The following is a 21,059-nucleotide window of genomic DNA, read 5'->3' as shown; positions in this document are numbered from 1 at the left end:
GGTGACTCTTTCACCTCCAACAAAGTTTGCTCACTTTGCTTAGCACCGATGTGGCTCAAGAATGTGCTCTGTAAATGAAGACTTCAGTGGATCAAAATGCTGCTTCTCAACCTTCTGTGGGCACACCAGTCATCTGGAGATCTCAGTAATATGCAGGGCCTGGAAATTTTGCATGTCCAAAAAAAAAAAGTTCTTGGTAATGACTATTCTGCTGATCCCTGTAAGGTATACTCTGAGCAGCAAAACACTTAAATAGCCCTTATTAGTGAATCCCTATTAATTGGGATCTTGCAGTGAATCTTTTTTTAAAAATGAAAAATCCTTGGCAAGAGAAACAAAAGCAAAAATGAACTATTGGGACGTCATCAAGATAAAAAGCTTTTGCACAGCAAAGGCAACAATCAACAAAACTAAAAGACAACCTACAGAATGGGAGAAGATATTTGCAAATGTCTTATCAGATAAAGGGCTAGTATCCAAAATCTATAAAGAACTTATGAAACTCAACACCCGAAGAACAAATAATCCAGTCAAGAAATGGGCAGACGAACAGACATTTCTCCAAAGAAGACATACAAATGGACAACAGACACATGAAAAAAATGCTCAACATCACTTGCCACCGGGGAAATTCAAATCAAAACCAAAACTGGTGTACCAGCATATACCAGTCAGAATGGCTGAAATTAACAATTCAACAGATGTTGGCGAGGATGCGGAGAAAGGGGAACCCTCCTACACTGTTGGTGGGAATGCAAACTGGTGCAGCCATTCTGGCAAACGGTATGGAGGTTCCTCAAAAAGTTAAAAAGAGAGCTACTCTACAACCCAGCAATTACACTGTAGGTATTTATCCAAAGGATACAAACATAGTGATTTGAAGGGGCACATACACCCCAATGTTTATAGCAGCAATGTCCACAATAGCCAAAATATCGAAAGAGCCCAGATGTCCACTGACAGATGAATGGATAAAGAAGATGTAGTGTGTGTGTGTATAATATATATATATATACATATATATACATAAAATATATATGTAATGGAATATTACTCAGCCATCAAAAAGAATGAAATCTTGCCATTTGCAACAATGTGGATGGACCTAGAGGGTATTATGCTGAACAAAATAGGTCAGTCAGAGAAAGATAAAAACCATATGATTTCACTCATATGTGGAATTTAAGAAACAAAATAGATGAACATAGGGGAAGGGAGGGAAAAATAAAATAAGATGAAAATAGAGAAGGAGGCAAACCATAAGAGACACTGAACTCTAGGCAACAAACTGAGGGTTGCTGGAGGGGAGGTGGGTGGGAGGATGGGGTAATTGGGTAATTGCGTGATGGGCATTAAGGAGGGCACTTGATGTGATGAGCACTGCGTGTTAGATGCAACTGATGAATCACTAAATTCTACCCTGGTGACTAACAATGCACCACATATTAACTAAATTGAACTCTAATGAAGAATTTTTTTTAAAGATTTTATTTATTTATTTGAGAGAGTGCAAGAGAGTGAGCAAGCAAGAGAGTGAGCGAGAGAGTGCGCGAGGTGAGGAGCAGAGGGAGAAGCAGGCTCTCTGCTGAGCAGGGAGCCTGACGTGGGCTTGATCCCGGGACTCTAGGATCATGACCTGAGCTGAAGGCAGCCGCTTAAACAACTGAGCCACCCAGGTGCCCCTTAAATAAAGAATTTTTTAAAAATTTAAAAAAAAAAAAAGAAAAATCCTTGAGATACCGGTTTTATATAGTTTTATTTTAATATCTATTCCTAAAACTAGAATAAAGTCTATAATCTCAATTCTTTGACACTGATTTTCACTCTAGATTTCATTTATAACTCTAGGATAGGCAATAACAAATTTTAGGACCTACCTTTAAGATAGGGAGACATTTCTCGCATTTGGAAAAAAGTGTCAATTTAGGAATTATTTGAGCATACGGTGGAAATTATACAAAGAAATAGGATGAGAAAGTTTCTGGGAACATACATGTATGCACCATATATAAGGAAAAAGCAAAATCAATGTTTACTGACCAGAAAACAGCAAATCTCAGTTAGGAAAGAGATGGCATCTTATCATGCGTCTACCGAAGGATGAAACAGAAGAGCTGATGGAGGAAAAAAATAAACCTTATAAAACTCCTATCACATTACATAGTCCCCCAAATTACACTGCCTTTGCACATGGCACATCCTGCATCACTGAATGTATCACAATGCAATAAAAGCACATGGTTAGCTACTAATTGGGATTTGAAAAAGTCTTAATATTTCTGTGGCAAATGTGAGCATCTCTAAGAGAAACCAAAGACCATTAATTTAAAGATTTATTGCATAAACAACCTCCTGAAATTGTGTATCTCCAAGGCTTCTTTTAACTCGATCTCCCCTGGACACAAGCGTCCCAAGATGAAGGGCAGGAGACCATCCTAAAACATCTAGGATTCTAAGATGTGCATGCACCTGTAGCCCACTCTGGGCATGCAAAATGAGTGTGCCTGGGGTAAATGATTCAGTCTTTCTGAACCTCAGTTCTTTCTAGAGCACTCAGAACTGTTGGGATTAAATTAGATGCAAAAAAACACTTGCTAAATCAAAATACATATGAAGGTAGGGTTTTCAATTTTTATTTACATAAAAAAATCTGAGCGGACAAGCAACGGTCAATGGATGCTTAAACCACTAAATGAAATGTTGACGGGGAAGAGCAGCTTTACTGAGTAAGCGACTACTACTCCGTAGGTTATTTTCAGGTCATAAGGGGAAAAGGCAACTTCGAAATGGAGGGATAGAGCCACTGAGCATTTTTAGCACGGTGAATAGTGGGCCAATAATAACAATAATATATGCATCTTGAGATACAATTAGCAGCACATGACGCCTTTGTGATACTTTTACAAAAAACATTTAGCCCGACTCTAATCAAGTCTGTAGGTCTAAATTCAAGTTTATAGAGAAATAGAGTGGATAGTGCACCAAGGAAAAAGATACGGAACGCAGAAGCCAGTTGGTCGAATTTAAGAGTGAGCCGTGTCACACTATAACTGATTCCCTCCCCAGAAAATAAAACCCATGTCGGCAGGGCTTTCCTTACAGGTGACTTAAGAGACAGAATAACAAACTGTAATGTGTGGATCTTGTTTGGATCTTTCTTTGTACAAAGCGGCAGTAGAAAGATATGTTTAGGTCAACTGGGGAAATTTGAATATGACTTGAGTATTAGATGATGTTAAGACAGCACTATTAATATTTTCAGGTGTGCTCATGGCATGGTAGTAATGTAAGAGAATATTTAGAGACACAAATGAAATATTTAATAGATTTTAAATACCTCAGGGGGGGGAAACAGTGTTTCTGTTAAGATCTCAGTCATATAGCACAGCAACTGTAGCAAAAAGGATGAAAAAGGGAAAAGAAGAAAGAAGATGGAAAACAGAAAGAAAAAAGAATTTCCTACCCACAAGGCAAGAGGGTCTCAAAGATTTTCAGACCCTTCAGAAATGGCGGGTACAGGGCCATTTCTCGATCTGTAGACTCTCTTCAGTTTTAGTCTCTTGGCAAAGCAGGGACTTCTTGAGGGGGAAAAAAGGCAAATCATGGTCCATGTAATTCTCAAAATAAGGAGCTTCTGTTCTAACCTCCTCAGAATGGCAGCAATTCAATAAACAGATTTCATGTTTCAGTGGTCCTATGGACTAGCAAGTCTCAAAAGTTTCCTCCTTTAGACTTTAATCAACTACATTTCAATATGAGGTAAACTGGCTTTTGTGAAAAGTCATAAAAAGGTTGAATTAAATCCCCTGAGCCATTTTAAAAATTCAGTGAGACCCACAGAGATGTTTACCTATATTCCCTGTAGGAAGTTTTATGCACTGGTAATTCAAATTTACTGGACTTCTTAACTTTAAATATCCATTGGCCTTGTTCTTTGTCAGAAAAAATAGTGAAATAAAGTTTTAGGTTTTTCTCCTTTTTTCAAGAATAGAGTGCTCCATAAACAATCATTTAGGGGCACCTGGGTGGCTCAGTCATTTGAGTGTGCAACTCTTGATTTCAGCTCAGGTCATGATTTCAGGATTGTGAGACTGAGCTCTGAGTCAGACTCCATGCTGGGCAGGGAGCCTGCTAGAGATTCTCTCCCTCTGCCCCTCCCCTCCTCCCTCTCTCTCTCTTAAAAAAAAAAAAAAAAAAGAAGTAAAAATAAATAATTATATATATTCATTTACAACTTTTAGGCACATCCACTCAACACACTTAATCATGAAATGGAGCCAGATTAGTTCTAATTTCCAAAGATTTTAATTTTGTGATGAAAGAGAGATTATTCTTTTCCCTCCCGGTAAAATGTAAGTATGTTGGACACTGAATTAAAAGGCTACACGAGTGGTTGTGATCTGAGTTGGAAAATGATAACTATAAAACCATGTAAAACAAATGTGGTTATCAGTGAAGATAAACTCCAAGTAGTCTAATCATTGATGAGGTCGACCTCTGTTAAGTATGAATTAAGAATCTCATCCAAGAAGGACCAAGAACTGTATCTTACCTTTCTGACACTTAGTACATTTAAAGTAATACCTTTTTCAAACACGGTTTGGACAAGCAACTTACTTCTGACTCCAAAGGCAACGAAGGGTTATTTGAAACGCACAAAAGACAGAAATCTTGACAAGATCCATAGCTGACTGGCCAAGGCAAAAATTCTATTTTTCCATTAGATATTTCTCAGTAGCAATAAACGCCTTGAAAATGAGTTTACAGCTTAAAACCTGAAGGTTAATACTAAAAATAAATAGAAACTTAGAATTTTTTCCCAATTAGATGGTGAAATCTTTTAATAAAATGTTAAGTTGAAAAAAAGCAGAATATAAAAGCATGTAAAGACTAGGTAGTAGAGTATCCAGGTATTAGTTTTATCCTTGTTCTTTACACCTTACACATATTTCATATATGTAATTCTGTCTACTTAATATTTAGTAAAAGTGAATCAGTGCATAAAAGTGTGTGTGTATGTACATTAGTTGTGGGGATATATATTTGTATTTGTGTGTCTGTGTGTGCACACCAAAAGCTTGTCCTTAGTGGTTCTCTGTGTAACATCTTCCTTGCTGGATTATGATATGTTGGTACAACATTATTTATCAATATCCTGCTTTGTTCCACAACTGTTCTGCCTTATAAGCAACAGGAAATATATTGGTAAAAGCAGTCAGAAAAGAAAGCCCTATCCTAAGAGAAATTTAGTTAAAAAAAAAAAAAAAAAGCTCCAGTGTAGCTTTATAAAAATTAGGGGAGAAATGGGTAAAACAGAATCACTTAGCTATTACTTTGTTTCAATGTTATTCTTTGCAGCTTTTCCTACAAAAAAAAAAAAAAAAAATCCACCTAAGCTACAATTACCACATAGAAGACAGAAGACATTTCTGTAAGTATTGGGTATAATTTCATACAGCATTAAAGTCCCCAGAAAGATAGTTCATTAAAACTGGACTAATAGATCAAATTGAAATGGCAGTAAACAGTCAGGGCGTAGATGACAATATGGCTTAATACAGTGTTCATGTCACCAATGTCTAAACACTGTCCCCAGTGATTTTTGGGGTAAAACAGGCCCCTGACACCCTCAATGTATAAGCAGCTGGAGATCTTGGGGGACCACTGACTTGCCTGATCCCAATCAGTATACCACTTGTTGCAGTATTCTCCAGGCTGCCAGCACCTAACCCCACGGTAGCTCTCCTCGTGTTGCCTGCAAAGGAGTCTCAGAGATTCCCAAACTTTTCAGAGTTGAATTTAGCTATTTTCTTGAATACATGGAGAATGTTTCCTAAGTCACCTGATAGTCATGTATGCAATTCTGTTTAAAACAACTTGGTGAATATTAGTTTTCACCTCATTCTCTCAAACCTCAGCCACACCATTCATGCGCGGACACAGGAAATAGTTATCTGGAGCCCTTTCTCTACCAGGCACTGTACCAGGTGCTTGTGGAGACTATAAAAGGCTTCATTTCATCTCTACTCTCCACCATTTTCCTCCCTTTCCCCCGCAAAAAACAAAAACAAGAACCAAATCAAAACAAAACAAAACAAAAACCTCTCTTCTTCGCTGCCACTGAAAGGCAAGTTTGACAGTTGGTCTGCATTCAGCATATTAGGGCTGACAGTGAGAACTTATTTCTACATTAGGCTAGAAATCGCCATGTGGATTTTTTCCCCCATCAATTAAGTCTCTCCCACTCCCCCACCCTCAAGGCAAACAACTATTTTTTTATATATATATACACAAAGCAGGGCACAAACATCTGGAAAATGACATCAACATGACTCTTCAGTTGCAAAAAGGCAAAATTACACCACAGTCTAATGAAAAATAAAATCTGAAAGTCTGGCAATATTTTTGTGTTTATCCTCCAAACCAAACTTCAAATATACCAGAATGAATCGCTCTAGTTTAAATCCATATTTTCAGACTTTCTGTGTATAAATAACAGTCGGACTAGACATATTATTTTATTACTTTGTCTTGTTCTGGTTTTGATTCTCAGCTCGAGTCAGCTCTGAGTCTTTAACAACAGGGCAGGAACTGTGTCTCCACCGCCTTCTCCCCCCATTCTCACTGAGCACACATCCCCTACTGAGCACCCATCATGTGCTGGCCACTATTCAAAGCACAAAGCTCCTCGTGGGCCTTACATTCTTGTAGGGGGAAGACAGACAAATTTAATAAAAGTGTGAAACACTCTGGTGGAGGATGGTAGTGCTCCAGAGAAAACTGAAAGCAGGGAAGGGGAATATGGAGTCCTGGGGGAGATCAGGAAGGTTACCGGTGGTTAGGGCCATTCTCCCTGAGAAGGTAACATCTGAACAAAGATTGAAGGGGGAGGGAGTCATGTAGATATTTGGAACAAGCCTATTCCAGGCAGAGGGAACAGCACACGCAAGGGTCCGAGGTAGAAAAGAGTATGTGGTATCTCTGAGAAAGAGTAAGAAAGCCAGTATGGCTGGGAGTATGGGGGAGCATGGTAGAAAATGAGGTCCTAGAGGCAGTGTGGAAGGCAGAATAAAGGAGCCCCCACACTTGTCAAATAAGTAGTAATAAACAGTAATGAAAAGGAAGATGGCTGGCGTTTATTGAGCTTTTACTATGTGCTAAGTGCAATTCCAGATAGGTGTGTATTATCTCCTTAAAAAATACAAAACAACTGGTTACTCTAATATGTATAGGGACTTTATGCTTTAGGACACACATAGCAGTAAATCCAAAACTCCACAGGAAATATTTCCCTGAACAAGTTTTTTTGTTTTGTTTTATTTTTCTGCTTTAACATGACTAAAACCTTTATTAAATGCTGCAATTAATTTCACCTCCCCATGCATCTTAAAAATAAAGCCATAATTCCTTATAAATGTCAGATGTCTAAATTATTTCCAAGTTATGTTTTCTTTGTGATTTTTCAAGTCTGTTTCAGTACCACAAGGTTAAAGAGTTCAACTTATAAAGTAAAAAGTTAATAGATACAGTTTAGGATACTATTCAGAGTTCAAATCCTAATGTATCCTTTGGTTTTGTTTAACGAATCCTTTAATGTAACTTCTTTCTTTCCTGGACTATATGGTGCAACTTAATGTTTCTGAGTGTCATATCTACTAGAGCCAAAAGATATGGTACATTTTGGTCTGCTGGCACGTTCCCTTCTTTCTGCTGTTTTATTTGAAATATATATAGACATATAGAAATAAGCATGCCAAGAGAGCCGTGCTTGCTAAACACAATTAACTAATGGAAGCACCAGATGAACCTTCATAAAGAACTTCAGTAGACTCTTTATTTCTTAGTTTCTGTTTTGTTTTGTTTTGTTTAAAGATTTTATTTATTCATTTGAGAGAGAGACAGAGAGCACACAAAGCAGGGGCAGGGGGGAGGGAGAGGGAGAGGGAGAAGCAGACTCCTTGCTGAGCTGGGAGTCCTGGGCTTGATCCCAGGACCCCAGGATAATGACCTGAGCTGAAGGCAGATGCTTAACCGACTGAGCCAGCCAGATGCCCCTATTACTTAGTTTCTACTAATTAGAAAGTAATTTGAAGATATCTCTTAATCATGAAAAGATTGTTCAGTTTAACCCAAGAAACATTTATTGAGCACCTTTGTCAGGTGCTAGGAGGATAAAGACAATCCCAGTCACTCCCTCAGGAACTCAGAGTCCAACAGGGTAGAGAGAATCCTAGACCACAGAGATGATGGAAAGGCTGGGGTGAGTGCACACACTGATACAGAAGGTACCAGAATAAGCTTGTGCTTACTTTTTAAGAAGCCACTCACCCAGAACATCGGACATCCGCTGTCCCATGCCTAACCAAAATATGCAGGAGTGATGACTTAAGAACAGACCTTCCGATAGTAACAAATGAGAGTTGGGCAGAATTTTTAAAGCAATTTTAAAGTATCCAATTCTATGCTTAAATTTCCTTAGAGACCAATCACTTATTTTTATTCTTCACTAATACTTAAGTCACAAGGAGGAAATCTTTAATATACATCTCTGGATATTTTGGTGAGGAGAGAATCAGGGATTTTTAGTTAGCACAAATTCATCACACGAATTAGGATATTTTGTTCTCAAAACTTATAATCAAGGTAAGAAGACCTAAATCCAAGCCTATGAATTTATTTGAACTAATACTAAAGATCAATTTATATGTGATGTTATGTAGGATCAAAAACCATGTGAAACAATCTAAATATCTAAATTTAGTTAAGTTGGTCCAGAGGAGCAGGACATATAAGAAGGAGCAGAAATCAGACCAAATTCTGCTCATCAAGTGCTGGGGTCTGGGGCCTAGCAGGCTATAAATACTAGAAGAGGTGGCCACTTTTAAAATAAATAAATTGAGCAAAAGCACCTTCAGGCAAACAGAAGACTACAAAGGAACCAGTATAGCTTCCCCAGACTCTGAATAATTTCATGGACTCGGCTTATATTTAAATTATCGCATTTGTTTCCTGAAACATAATCCAGTGAATAGAAGTGTAATATTAAATTGTCTATGACACAGATGGTAGCATTTTATAATCCTAACATTATAAAATGTTTCCACCATCTCAAAGCTGATTAGAATCAGAATTACCTGGAGGAATTTTTTTTTTAAGTGCCTATTCCCAGGCCCACCCATTTGCAATTCTGATTCATAACATGAGGCTGGGGCTTTATAAAGCTTCTGGAGATAGTGGTGACTAGGTAGGTTGGGACCCAAGAAGCACCAGGCTAAGCTGACTCCAAGAATGATGAAGGTAAAATGTAATAAATGGTGTCAACTTCTCACCAAAAGCAGACTGTTCTGCTAGAGCTGCCCTCTTCTAAGCATCAAGATTGCTCATATCATTTATGACCACCATTCGACTATGTAGCCAGTAGCCTCTCTCAAGACCTAAAATGGGTGTGCCTGTTTAAATTTACGGAAACTCGCAAAGTAAGTGACCAAGGGCTAATGTAGAAAATCACAGATGTGAGAAATACTCAAAAAAAATCACTGATTATCACAGACCAAAGTTCCTAGAAGATTTTTTTTTTTCAGTAAAATGACCCAAATCTAAGTTTTGCTTCTTTGTGTGATTGAACACTTATGCCTTCATTGGTTCTTTTAACATCCTAAACACATAGGACGTTTCATGGAAACTCAAATGACATCTTCTTCTGCCAGTCAGCGGCTATCAAGTCTCAAATTTGAAGCTCAATAAGAATCTAAGAAATCACACTTGTTCCGGAAGAACTGCTCAACAAATCACCCAGTCAACAGCCTAGATGATCGTCCAACATCTGAAACTTCATTTGGAAAAATGGATGACAGTTGTGGCCAGATTAGGACAGGAACACATTATCGGACCCATTCATAGACGTTCCATCTAATAGTGACAGAAACATTTTTTAAATGTTTAAAACACCGATGATCAAAATCCTACATACTTAATAAAAACATACATTATTTATTAAAACTTTACAATATGGGTAGCATTCTGTTAGTGCCAAGACATATTTTGTCTAAACTTCAGCTTTAAAAACAAACAAACAAACAAACAAAGCGGTATGTAAGCAAACTTAGGAACCACTACTAACATCTTGAGTATCCATGTTTCAGACTGGGAATGGATACGTGGTTCAGTGAAGAAAATGCCAGCATTTGGTTTCTCTGTGATTCCTGTTTCATTAGAAAACACGGGGCCGGGGTCGGGGAGTTGTAAAATACTCTGGATAGTTAGTGCCATTAAATATCCTCAGTTGTACAGGGGCAGAATTGAGGGGGAAAAAAAACAAGAACTGAAAAATCGCAGAAAGCTGCGCTATCAGTAAAGAACTAATTAACAAGGATTTGTTGGGCTGGTAAAACGGTTTATTACTTTAATCAGGTGGCTATGCAGAGGTAAACTCGGTTGTGGACTAATCACGTCCAACCTGAAACCAAGGACCAGGTCCACAGAAAAGACCAGCCTAGTCGGGAGTCGACTCCCTCGAACACCCAGGAAAGAGCCGAGCCACATGACTCCAACTTGGGGCGCAAGCGGCACACAGGTGAGGAGCCGCAGGGCGGCCCTCCTCCCCAACCTCGGGGGAACCTCCCCGCCCCCGCCCCCCCCCCCAGCCCATTCCTGCAAGCGGCAAAGGCACACGCTAGGGTCGCAGCCGCGCAGGGAGGACAGGGGACCGGGAGGGCCCAGCCGCCCAACTGCTGAGCAGCCCTGTCCAAGAAGGCTCGAAAGCAGCGTCCCCGCACACACGACTCTCCCCTAAGGCGGCTGGGGTCGTCAGCGCGCGACCCCTGGGCCATGTCACTTTTCACGGGGCCGGCGGACTCAGGAAGTCTGGAAGCAGAGTGAGCCCGGCAGCGGGGAAAGCAGAGGGAACGTGGGGAGGTGTCAAGTTGCTTCTCTTGTCGAGCGGAGAAGGAAGGAGTTGGGTGGGGGACCGATCGGAATTCTCTAACTTATTTTATACTCGAGCCGCCGTCGGCCAGAAAGAGCAGGAGTCCGGGGGGTGCAGGCGGCGACCCCATTTCCTCCCGCGCCGGGTCCCTCCAGGCCCAGCCCTGCCCGCCCCGCCGCCCGCCCTCCACTCGCCCTCCACTCACCCAGCTCGCCCGCCTGCAGCCGGAGCGGGGCGGAGACCACAAGCAGAAGGGCCAGGAGGCCGCGGGCGCCGGCCACCATGGCCCCGCCGGGCGCCAGCTTGGCACGCTCGGCCTCCCCTCGGCGAGCGCAGCGCCCCCGCTGCCCCTGCCGGGCCGCCTCCTCCGCGGCCGAGCGCGCCGCCGGGACTGGGCGCAGCCGCCGCCCCGCACCGAATCCCATTGGGGCGGCCGGGAGCCCAGCCCGGCGGGGGCGTCGCCCGCCCCGCCCAGCCCAGCCCCGCGCGCCGGCCCCCAAAGGAGGAAGTCGAGGTCCCCGGCGGCGGCTGGCCTCGAGGCCGGAGGCGCACCAGACGCCGCCCGCGGTCCCCTCTAGGTACCCGGCGCGCCCTGTTTCAGTCTCTCCTTTTCTTCCGCCGCTCCTCCCCCAGTGCACGTGAACCTGGGAGCCAGGACGACACCTGGCCTTGAGACCTGCCGCGAGCCCCGCTGTGCCCAGGTCCTCCCCCGCGTTCCTGAGCGCGCAGTGGGTGGGTGGGGAAAGCTGCTTTCCACCAGGGCTTTGCCAACCCCACGGGGGCGGGCATGCCAGTGATAGCGCAATGGGGGACTCGAAATATTGTCTGATAGGTTGATGATGGTGACAATTAAAACCCAGTTCAAGTCCCTCCATTCATTCATTCAAAAGTTATGAAGTTATGCCAGCAGTGTGGCAGCCAGGCACAGTGCTAAGCCCTTGTGACACTTGCAGACGTTAAAAATAATCAGGCAAGTATATAATGCATATTGCAATAGGTGACACGAAGAGTATTAGTGGAGCACATTCCGAAAGATCTAATTAGATGGCGGGGGAGGAATCAGCCAGGAAAGGCCTCACTTAAAAAGTGGCTTCTAAGCCGAGACTGGGAGAGTGAGTGGGACTTGGGAAAGCGGAAGGCGGGGGACAGGAGAACAGCCCCGGTGTGCTAAGGAGCTGAGGGAGGATAAGGCCAGAGTGTCTGGAGCATGCTGCCCAGGTTGTTACATGGCAAGAGGTGCACACAGCAGGGGCCGGAACGTGGAGGGCCTGGAACGCCACGTAAAGGATGCTGAACTTGATCCTCGGACCAGCGAGCAGCCACGGAAGATTGGGACGTAGGATCTGATTCCCTGGGGGTGTGGAGAAGGGCTGGGGGGAGGGCAAGCTGAAGAGTAGAGAGTTACAAGGCTATTACCGAGTAGTTGAGCGGGGAAGTGGCCGTGGAAATGAACGTGGACAGATTTTAAAGACTCTAACATAATCTTCAGTCAGCTCGCAGTTCTCCCGCGCTTCCTCCACTGGGCGCTCGGCAGTTTTCCTAGGTAACGCGCAGCCACAGAGCGTGCTGTTAACACCAGCAGGTGCGGAGGGGAGCTCGGAGGCGAGGACCAGAGTCCGGCAGAGGTCCAATGTTCGCCGGTCACGTGCTCTTTGGACACCCGGATAGACTGTTTATACCTGCATTCATTTTTTCCTCTGTCTACTTTTCAGCTATGAGTTTGTCTTTGGCGTTTGCTTTCTCAAAGGCAGCAGAGCTTAGAGGAAAGAGCTTGGGCTTTAGAAATGAGGCTGATCCAAGTCTGAATCCCGGATCAGCCACTGACTAAGACTGATTCTCTCCAGGGCCTCAGTTTTGTTGGGGAGTATAATACCTAATCGTCCTGGTTGTCACAGAGACAAAATAAAATATGTATTTAAAGTTCTAGCCTGTCCAAGGTACTCGATAAATAGGTTTATCATATTTGTGTTAAAAGTAAATTCACACCCATGAAAATATTGAATATTCTCACACAGAAAACATGAAAGATACTTTGATACATTCAATTACTCCCTAACTCCAGCTTTCTCTGTTTCTTCTTTCTCTTCATTCCTTCGAAGAAGGTGAGTTTGGGCAGCTGCTGCTGGCCATCAGGTGGGGCTCTGTGAGCAACGAAGGAGGAAAGACAATGGGAGTATTGTTTACTAGCGAGGAATTCACTGGGTGAGCCAGGTGGGCTCCCAGTGGTGACCTTTCCCATCTCAGGTAATACCTTCATGGGAATGAAGTAATCCGTTCTACACCAGAATCCTGAGCCACATTAGAGGCAAGTTTCAGGATCTGGTAATAATGAGAAAACAAGGCAAGTTAGATCCTAGTGCTTTCATTATGCCATCCTTCCTTGAAAAAATAAAACAAAGCATAGTGAAAAAAACTATGAAAATACAACAAATTGCTAATTATAATTTTGTATATAATGAAACAAATCAACCGCATTGCATTGATATACTTCAACCAGAGATAGACTTTTATGTTAAGCATGTGTATCTGTTTTACTCTTTTTTTTTTAAAGGTTTTATTTATTTATTGGAGAGAGAGACAGAGATAGTGAGAGAGAGAGACAGAGATAGTGAGAGAGAGAGAGACAGAGAGCAGGAGCAGGGGGAGAGGGAGAAGCAGACGCCCCACTGAGCAGGGAGCCCGATGCGGGACTCGATCCTAGGACCCTGGGATCATGACCCGAGCCGAAAGTACAGAACTGCAAGCCTAGTTTTATTCTAAAGTAGTTAGAAAGCTTTAGACTGTGGTTTCAGTTTGATAACCTAATCAATTTTATCCTTAACATACAGTAACCTTGATGTGACTATGAAGAAGACCCAATGGGATATAAATTTTAAACACAGGTAGGCTTCTACTTTCTGAATGCTCTCCCTTTTCCAGTTCAATTCAATAAATTCAACTCAATAAATTTATTTTAAACATTTCTATATGCAAAACAATGTGATGGAGATACAGCGAAAAGAAGTACAGGTACTTCTCTCTCTCCTTCATTCATAATCTAAGGATAGAAACTTCAGTTATATAGGTTCATAAGAACAATGATGAAAGTCCAGAGTATTATAGAATCACAGCAGAAGGAAGGGTATATAACTGGATTTCAAAAGCCTGGAAGGGTTGGGAGGGATGAAGATGGGAATTAGAAGGAAAATAATGTTTGTAAAATGAGAATTTCCGAGAAAGTTCAGAAATACAGATCACAGGGTGCTCATAGGAATTGAGCCTAATTCACCAGGGCTGGGACAGTGAGCGTGAGATAGAAGTGGGAGCCTGGGGGCGCCTGGGTGGCTCAGTCGTTAAGCGTCTGCCTTCAGCTCAGGTCATGATCCCAGGGTCCTGGGATCGAGCCCCGCATCGGGCTCCCTGCTCGGCAGGAGGCCTGCTTCTCCCTCTCCCACTGCTTGCTTGTGTTCCCTCTCTCGCTGTGTCTCTGTCAAATAAATAAATAAAATCTTTAAAAAAAAAAAAATAAGAAGTGGGAGCCTGAAGATGCAGTGGGAGGCAGGAGCAGGATCTGAGCGTGCCCAGGGCAATGGGAAGCAAGGAAAAGTGGAAGAACTTGTTCAGATTTGATTTTTGGAAGACCACACTGGCTGTGGGGTGGGGAATGGATTGGAAAGAGGCAGAAAGACCAATTAGGAGTTTGTGGCAATACTCCAAGGCTAGAGATGATGGCACCTTCCTCCTATGCTCAAAGGGGTGGAGGATCACTGGACCAGCAGCATCAAAACAGCTGTGAACTTTCTAGAACTACAGACTCCTGTCCCCGCCCCTGTTTGGACCTCTGAACAGAATCTGCATTTTAATAAAATCTCCAAGTCAGGATAAAACCATTGGTAGATCTGAGAGATAGAGGTTAGAAACACGAGATATAATGGAATCTTAGGGTGTAGGCAGTGAGAGAGAAGGAGGATTAACAGCCCAAATAGTTGGTATCACCCACATTATCTCCTCTCTTTAACTCCCTATTGAATTCTGGTTGCTGGTGTTCATTAGTAGCTGTGTCATCTAAGCTCTAGCATGGATTCTTAAATGCCGTAGCTCACTCTGGCCAGATCTCACCTCCCGGTCCTCTCTTTTGCAGCCCCAGAAACTCGATTTTTGTCAATGTACTTGAACTTGGGGGTACCACTCCATGGTTAACTTAATCACAGAAATATATAAACCAGCATCAATGCCCATTTATTAATACCAAAAACTATAAAATGGTGATGGGCATTTTCTTCAGCCTGAAAACAACTTTGGAAGGTAGAAACCACCAGAGGTAGTTAGGCAAACATGAAAGAAAAACAAGGCTGATTATTTTAGTGGTTCCTAATGTTTGAAGGCAACAAGTAAGAGTACTGGATCCTTCCCATCCCTCACCTCTATTAAAGTAAAAAAAAAAAAAGAGAGAAGAAGAAGAAGATATTTTGACACTTATTCAAACAGTAAGGAAGACTTTTATTTGGGAATATTACAACAGGGGTCAAGACTATGGCAATAGGAAAGAGACACTGAGCTCCATTCTGAATACAGCAAAGATATCCGGGGATTTCCAGCCAACAAACAGATGGAAAATTATTAAGAGGAGACATTGAGGATAAGGGGATTCTTGCTAAACCCACTTAACAGGGTTCTTGCTGAAGACAGGTCAAGACTTGTACATCAAAGATGGAGGATGAGAAGCTTGAGCTGGTATCAATGGTGATCCAATATGGTGGAGGGTTCTCTCTAAACTGACTTAGTAGGCAGATAAGAGCCCAAGGATGACCTTGGGAAAAGGACCTTGTTGGAAAAGGAGCTCAGAGAAGCCTGACTTGAGTTTGGTCAAGGAGAGAGACTTTGTCACCCCCGGGGGGGGGGGCGTATTTCCAGCACCAGCTCCAAACAGCTGGACTAAGCAGGCGACACCCTCTTTCAGTGGCAGAGATTGTTAGTGGAGCACAGTCACACCGGCCTCCTAAATTAGCCTTTGTCCAATTTCCATTTCTCCTTTAGATATGTTAATGTTATAATCAGACCTTCGCCATGTTCCCTCATTCTGTTTCCAATTCATTATTTATTGATCTAGTGCAACTTTCAAGGGGCAACCCTATTTTCAAGTTCCAGTTGCCTGCAATACATGTGCATAGTTTTAAAAAATAGTTCTTGAAGAATATTTGTATACTTGACTTGAATCGGTTCTTAAGACCACTCTAGGACAGCTGTTTCCTAGTTGTGTCCCCAGGAAACATGTTTATTCCACTGGGAGATTTACAAAGCCCACTAAGCTGTGAAGCAAAGAAATGTATTTATTGAACCTCATTTCCCAAATGTACTTGAAATTCCATTTTTGTTTTCTGTGTTGTGTGTGGCGTGGGGCACAAGGTGGGTAACTGCATAGTTTTTATTTGTTTTTACCAAACACATTCAGTGGAGAGAGAAGAGGTATGGTGGGGAAACTTCAGCTCCCAGGCTTTAAAGAGCCCATCACTGACCAGTTGCTCATTTCCACGCTCTCTAACTTGGTGTGAGATAGAGGTGGAGGGGCTGGAGGAGAGTTCCAGGCTTTGCTGTCATCACAGTTCCCAACTGAAGCTCAGAGCCTTGGGCCATTTGCCTGGGTGAGGAGGGGACGGAGGGGAACTTGGAGGCTCTCTTCCATCCAATGTCCTTGTACTCTGGGAATATCCTCCAGGAGTTATGTATGTCTATATTAGCTGTCATTCAGAACCCCCAAGGTAAATGCGGAGGGCCCTCTGCTCACTCATAACAGCCACAAACTATTGAGTTGAGTGTTGAAATCAGACCTGGCAGCTGAGTTTCAGGCTCAGCTAACAGGCTCCACTGCCTTCCCCTTTCCCCACTGGACCCTCCATCTGAGCCTAGAGCCCAGGGGAAAGAGCTGGAGAGATTGCTTGGAGAGCAAAGAATTAACAGGGAGAGGACAGCAGGAATCAGAGGGTGCCATTATGGGTGGAGGGAGCCCTGGTGTACGGGGCTGCAGGGTGTCCTAATACTGAGGCTGAAACTGACCTTTAGACCTTTAGGCTATGACCAGTGAGAGCTTAACACCAATTGGTCAGAGCTGGGGAAGCGGAGAGGAAGGGAAAGGAGAACTGAGCAGCCCCCAGTGCAGCCCGCCCCTGCCCTCAAGGTTTATGCTCTTGTGATATTGGGACAGGGGGGAGACCTTGACCAAGGATCAAGGAGAACTGGGTCTAGTCCTCACTCCACAAATTTTGTAACCTGGTACAAGTTGGCCCCCGCCTGCCCACCGTGGCTTTACTTTACTCATCTCTACAAGGAGTGGGCTAGACTAGACAGTCTGTGATACTTCCTGCTTGGACATCCAGGATGCTGTCTTGATGCTAATGTGAGCTGTTGGGGAAGTGGCGGTGATCCCTTGGGATCTCTGGAAAGTATTCTTGGAAGCTGAAAATGTAGAACAAAAACTTTCAAGGAGACTTGGCCCCATCCTTTGGCCTGCCCACGTGACTCTCATGTACTCAGACTCGAGGGCTGAGGGTTTCAAAGAACAGGCATCTGCCGTGGATGGGGTGAGAGTAGAGCATCCACGAACACCTCACGGTGAGGACCAGGAGGGAAATCAGGAAGCTTGGGACAAATGAGGGCTCTCCATTCAAAAGCCTGGGCCATTTATCTCAACTTCTGCTAAGAGATTAGGTCCTGATTTTTATCTTCTTTCCTTCCCCTACATTCCTCCATGTGATCCGACTTTATAGTTGGAAGAAAACAAAGACCATTGCAGTCACCAGTCCATTTCAGCAGGAGATGTGTTTCTCTTAGGCGACAGGATAAGCCTTAGAGCAGAAAGACCTTGGCCCAGGTGGCTAGCCTACCCTAAGAACCCTTCAGCCCTGTCTCCACCCAGTGGTTTGTAAAATCCGACAAATTTACCAATTCATATCCCGATAAACATCTTGAAGGCAGAAACTCGGTGAAGTCTAAAATAAAAAGCCCTGATGATGAGTAGGAAATGGGACTACTCCCATTAAAAACTAGTACCCACTTTTCTTTTCTAAAGCCTTTTATCTCTACCTTCACAAGCCTCATCTCAAGAAAAGGTCTTCGTTTAGTTAAATAGGTGAAGGATTGAATTTCAGCTTAAGAGACAGGCTTTGCCTTTTCAAAGAGGATGTTTTCCCTTTTCCCTAAAAATCTGAATGTTTATGTCATATGACTTAAAAAAAAAAATCATGATTCCAGACCACAAGGAGACAATCATAGGTTGGAGAAAAAGGGAGATAAAAATCTCGAAAATAAGAAGTTGAGTAATCTTTTCTAAGCACAGAAATTTCTTAGTAAACAGAGAGCCTTTTATGGGTTTGATTCTGAAGTCTTTATTTAGACAATTCTCTTAGTTAGTGGAATTTTTATTTGAACAGAGAGCATAGAATGAGATTGAGAGGCAGGTTAAAAGGAATCTAAAAGACTTGCCACTCTGTTAGCAGAAGTGCCATGGAGAACCAGGCAGTCGGACACCAGGCTGCCTCGTCTGGCCCTCCTCACCCCTTCCCTGCCCTTAGCCACTCTGCTGACTTCTCAAACTTGCCAAAGGAAATCTTGAAGGATACAGGTTTGGCAGACTTTGGTTAAAATATTAGCTAAACTGCTTCTACCCTTTCTACCCTGTCTGTATTTGTCGGTCCATAGCAGAGGGGCTCTTGAAAAACAACAACATCAACTTTCTCTGGCCAGTATTTTCTGTCCCTACTTGAAGGTAAACCCAGTTGGCTTTATTTCTGAGGTATAGCCTGAAGACTGGAACACACTCACCTCTCTTCCTCTTTAATAGTAAGACTTTGAATTATATACCATTCATTCACTGATGAAGGGGAGACACTTGACAAAATTCAGCAGTCATGGGGCATCTGGGTGGCTTAGTTAAGTGTCTGACTCTTGGTTTCAGCTCAGGTCATGATCTCAGGGTCATAAGATTGAGCCCCTCTTTGGGCTCCACGCTCAGCAGGAAGCCTGCTTAAGATTCTCTCTCTCCCTCTGCTTCTCCCCACCCAGCCACAACCCGCCCCCCCACCGCTTTCTCTCTAAAAAATAAAAATAAAAGATTCTCTCTCTCCCTCTGCCCCTTCCACTCCCCCGGCTCTCTCTCAAAAAATAAATAAAAAAGCTTTAAAAAGGGGGCTCCTGGGTGGCTCAGTTGGTTAGGCATCTGACTCTTGATTCGGCTCAGGTCATGATCTCAGGGTCATGAGGTCCAGCCCCACATAGGGCTCCACTATGGGCATGGGGTCTGGTTAAGATTCTCTCTCTCCCTCTGCCCCTCCCACCCTGCTCTCTTTCTCAAAATAAATAAATTAATTAATTTTTAAAAATTCAGCAGTCACTCATGAAAATAACTCTGGAAAATAGAAATAGAATGTTCCTCAACTTCAAAAAGAACATCTACCCAAAAACCTACAGCTAACATCATAGTTAATGTGAAACCCTGATGCTTTCCCACTGACATTGGGAACAAAATAAGAATGTCTGTTCTCCCTGCGCTTCTGTTTTTATTCAACATAATGCTGAAAACTTTAGCCCATTTAATCAGGCAAAAAATAAGAAAAGGAAAATAAAGGGCATACGGATCAGAAAGGAAGATATAAAACGATTCTTGTTTGCAGATGACATGACTGTCTATGTAAGAAAGTCCCAAGGAATCTACCAAAACTTTTAGAACATATAAGTAAGCTTAGCAAGATTGCTGAATATAATATAAACCTACAAAAATCGATTGTTTCTATATTCTAGCAGTGAATGTGGGTGTCAAAATAAAAAATACAATACCATCTACAGTCCCTCAAAAATGAAATACATGGGGTAAATCTCTTAAAACATGTATAAGACTTGTACGCTGGAAACTACAAAACACTGGTGAAAAAAATCAGAGGATCTAAATTAGCGGAGAGTCCAACAAATGATGTGCTGGGGCAACTGAACACCCACAGGCCAAAAAATAAAAAAAAAGCTTCAATCCAAGTTTTACAGTGTATACAAAAATTAACTCAGAATGGATCATGGTCTTAAGTGTCAAACATAAAATCCATGAAATCTTAGGAAAAAAATATAAGAGAAAACCTTTGGAATCCAGGGTTAGGTAGAAAGTTCTTATACTTGGTACCAAAAGCACAATCTCTAAAAGGAAAAATTGGTAAGTCAAACTACTTTAAAATTAAAACGTTTTGTCCTGGAGGGGGAAAAAAAAAACTAGCTAAGAGAATGAAGAGGCATGTTACAGAGTAGAAGCAACTCTAGCAAACCACATATCTAACAAAGGTTAGTATCTAGAATGAATAAAAAACTCGTAATATTTAACAGTATAAAACCTAAACACTCCAGTTAGAAAATGGGAAAGACATGAAGATACATTCCCCAAAGAGGATATTTGAATGATCAATAAGCACATGAGAAGATACTCAACATCATTAGCTATGAGGGAAATGCAAGTTTAGACTATGAGTTATCCATACACACCTATCAGAACAGCTCAGTAAAAATGGTGACAACACCAAATACTGGTGAGGACATGGAAGGCTGAATCACGCATACATTCCTGATGGGATTATGAAATGATACAGCCAGTCTGGAAAATCATTTGCAAGTTTCTTTCTTTCTTTTTTTTTTTTTAAAGATTTTATTTATTTATTTGTTGGGGGGCGGGGGCGGGGAGAGCACAAGCAGAGGGAATGGCAGGCAGAGGGAGAAGCACGCTCCCCACAGAGCAGAGAGCCCAACTCGGGACTCGATCCCAGCACCCTGGGATCATGACCTGAGCCGAAGGCAGAACAAATGCTTAATCTACTGAGCCACCCAGGGGCCCCTTTTTGCAAGTTTCTTAATGTACTAAATATACCACTATACAACTTACCGATCACATTTCCCACAGAAATGAAGACTTACAACCATACAAAAACCCACATGCAAGTGTCGATACTAGCTTTATTCATAATAGTCAAAAACTAGAAACAACCCAGATGTCTCGCAGTGAGCAAATGGTTTAACAAACAGTGCAGCTTCCATACCATGAAATACTGCTCAGCGAAGAAAGGGAACAAACCCAGGACCAACTTGGATTAATCTCCAGATTCGCTGCAAATTATTCTAAGTGAAAAAA

General features: G+C 42.5%; 1 protein-coding gene across 2 annotated transcripts in view; it reads right to left on the bottom strand.

Annotated features, from left to right (window-relative positions):
- DCBLD1 (discoidin, CUB and LCCL domain containing 1) overlaps positions 1-11,303 on the bottom strand; it is a 73,820-nt gene extending 62,517 nt beyond the window's left edge. For both annotated transcript variants that reach the window (XM_034990383.1, XM_034990384.1), the window contains exon 1: positions 11,130-11,303. In XM_034990383.1, the coding sequence (XP_034846274.1) occupies positions 11,130-11,208 (79 nt within the window). In that variant the 5' untranslated portion in view covers positions 11,209-11,303. The remainder of the gene's footprint in view (positions 1-11,129) is intronic.
- Between the last annotated feature and the right edge of the window lie 9,756 nt (positions 11,304-21,059).

The sequence above is a fragment of the Mirounga leonina genome, unplaced genomic scaffold (assembly GCF_011800145.1).
Source record: "Mirounga leonina isolate KUSES-001 unplaced genomic scaffold, KU_Mleo_1.0 Mir_53, whole genome shotgun sequence".
Lineage (NCBI taxonomy): Eukaryota > Metazoa > Chordata > Mammalia > Carnivora > Phocidae > Mirounga > Mirounga leonina.
This window is presented reverse-complemented; position numbering and strand designations above follow the sequence as displayed.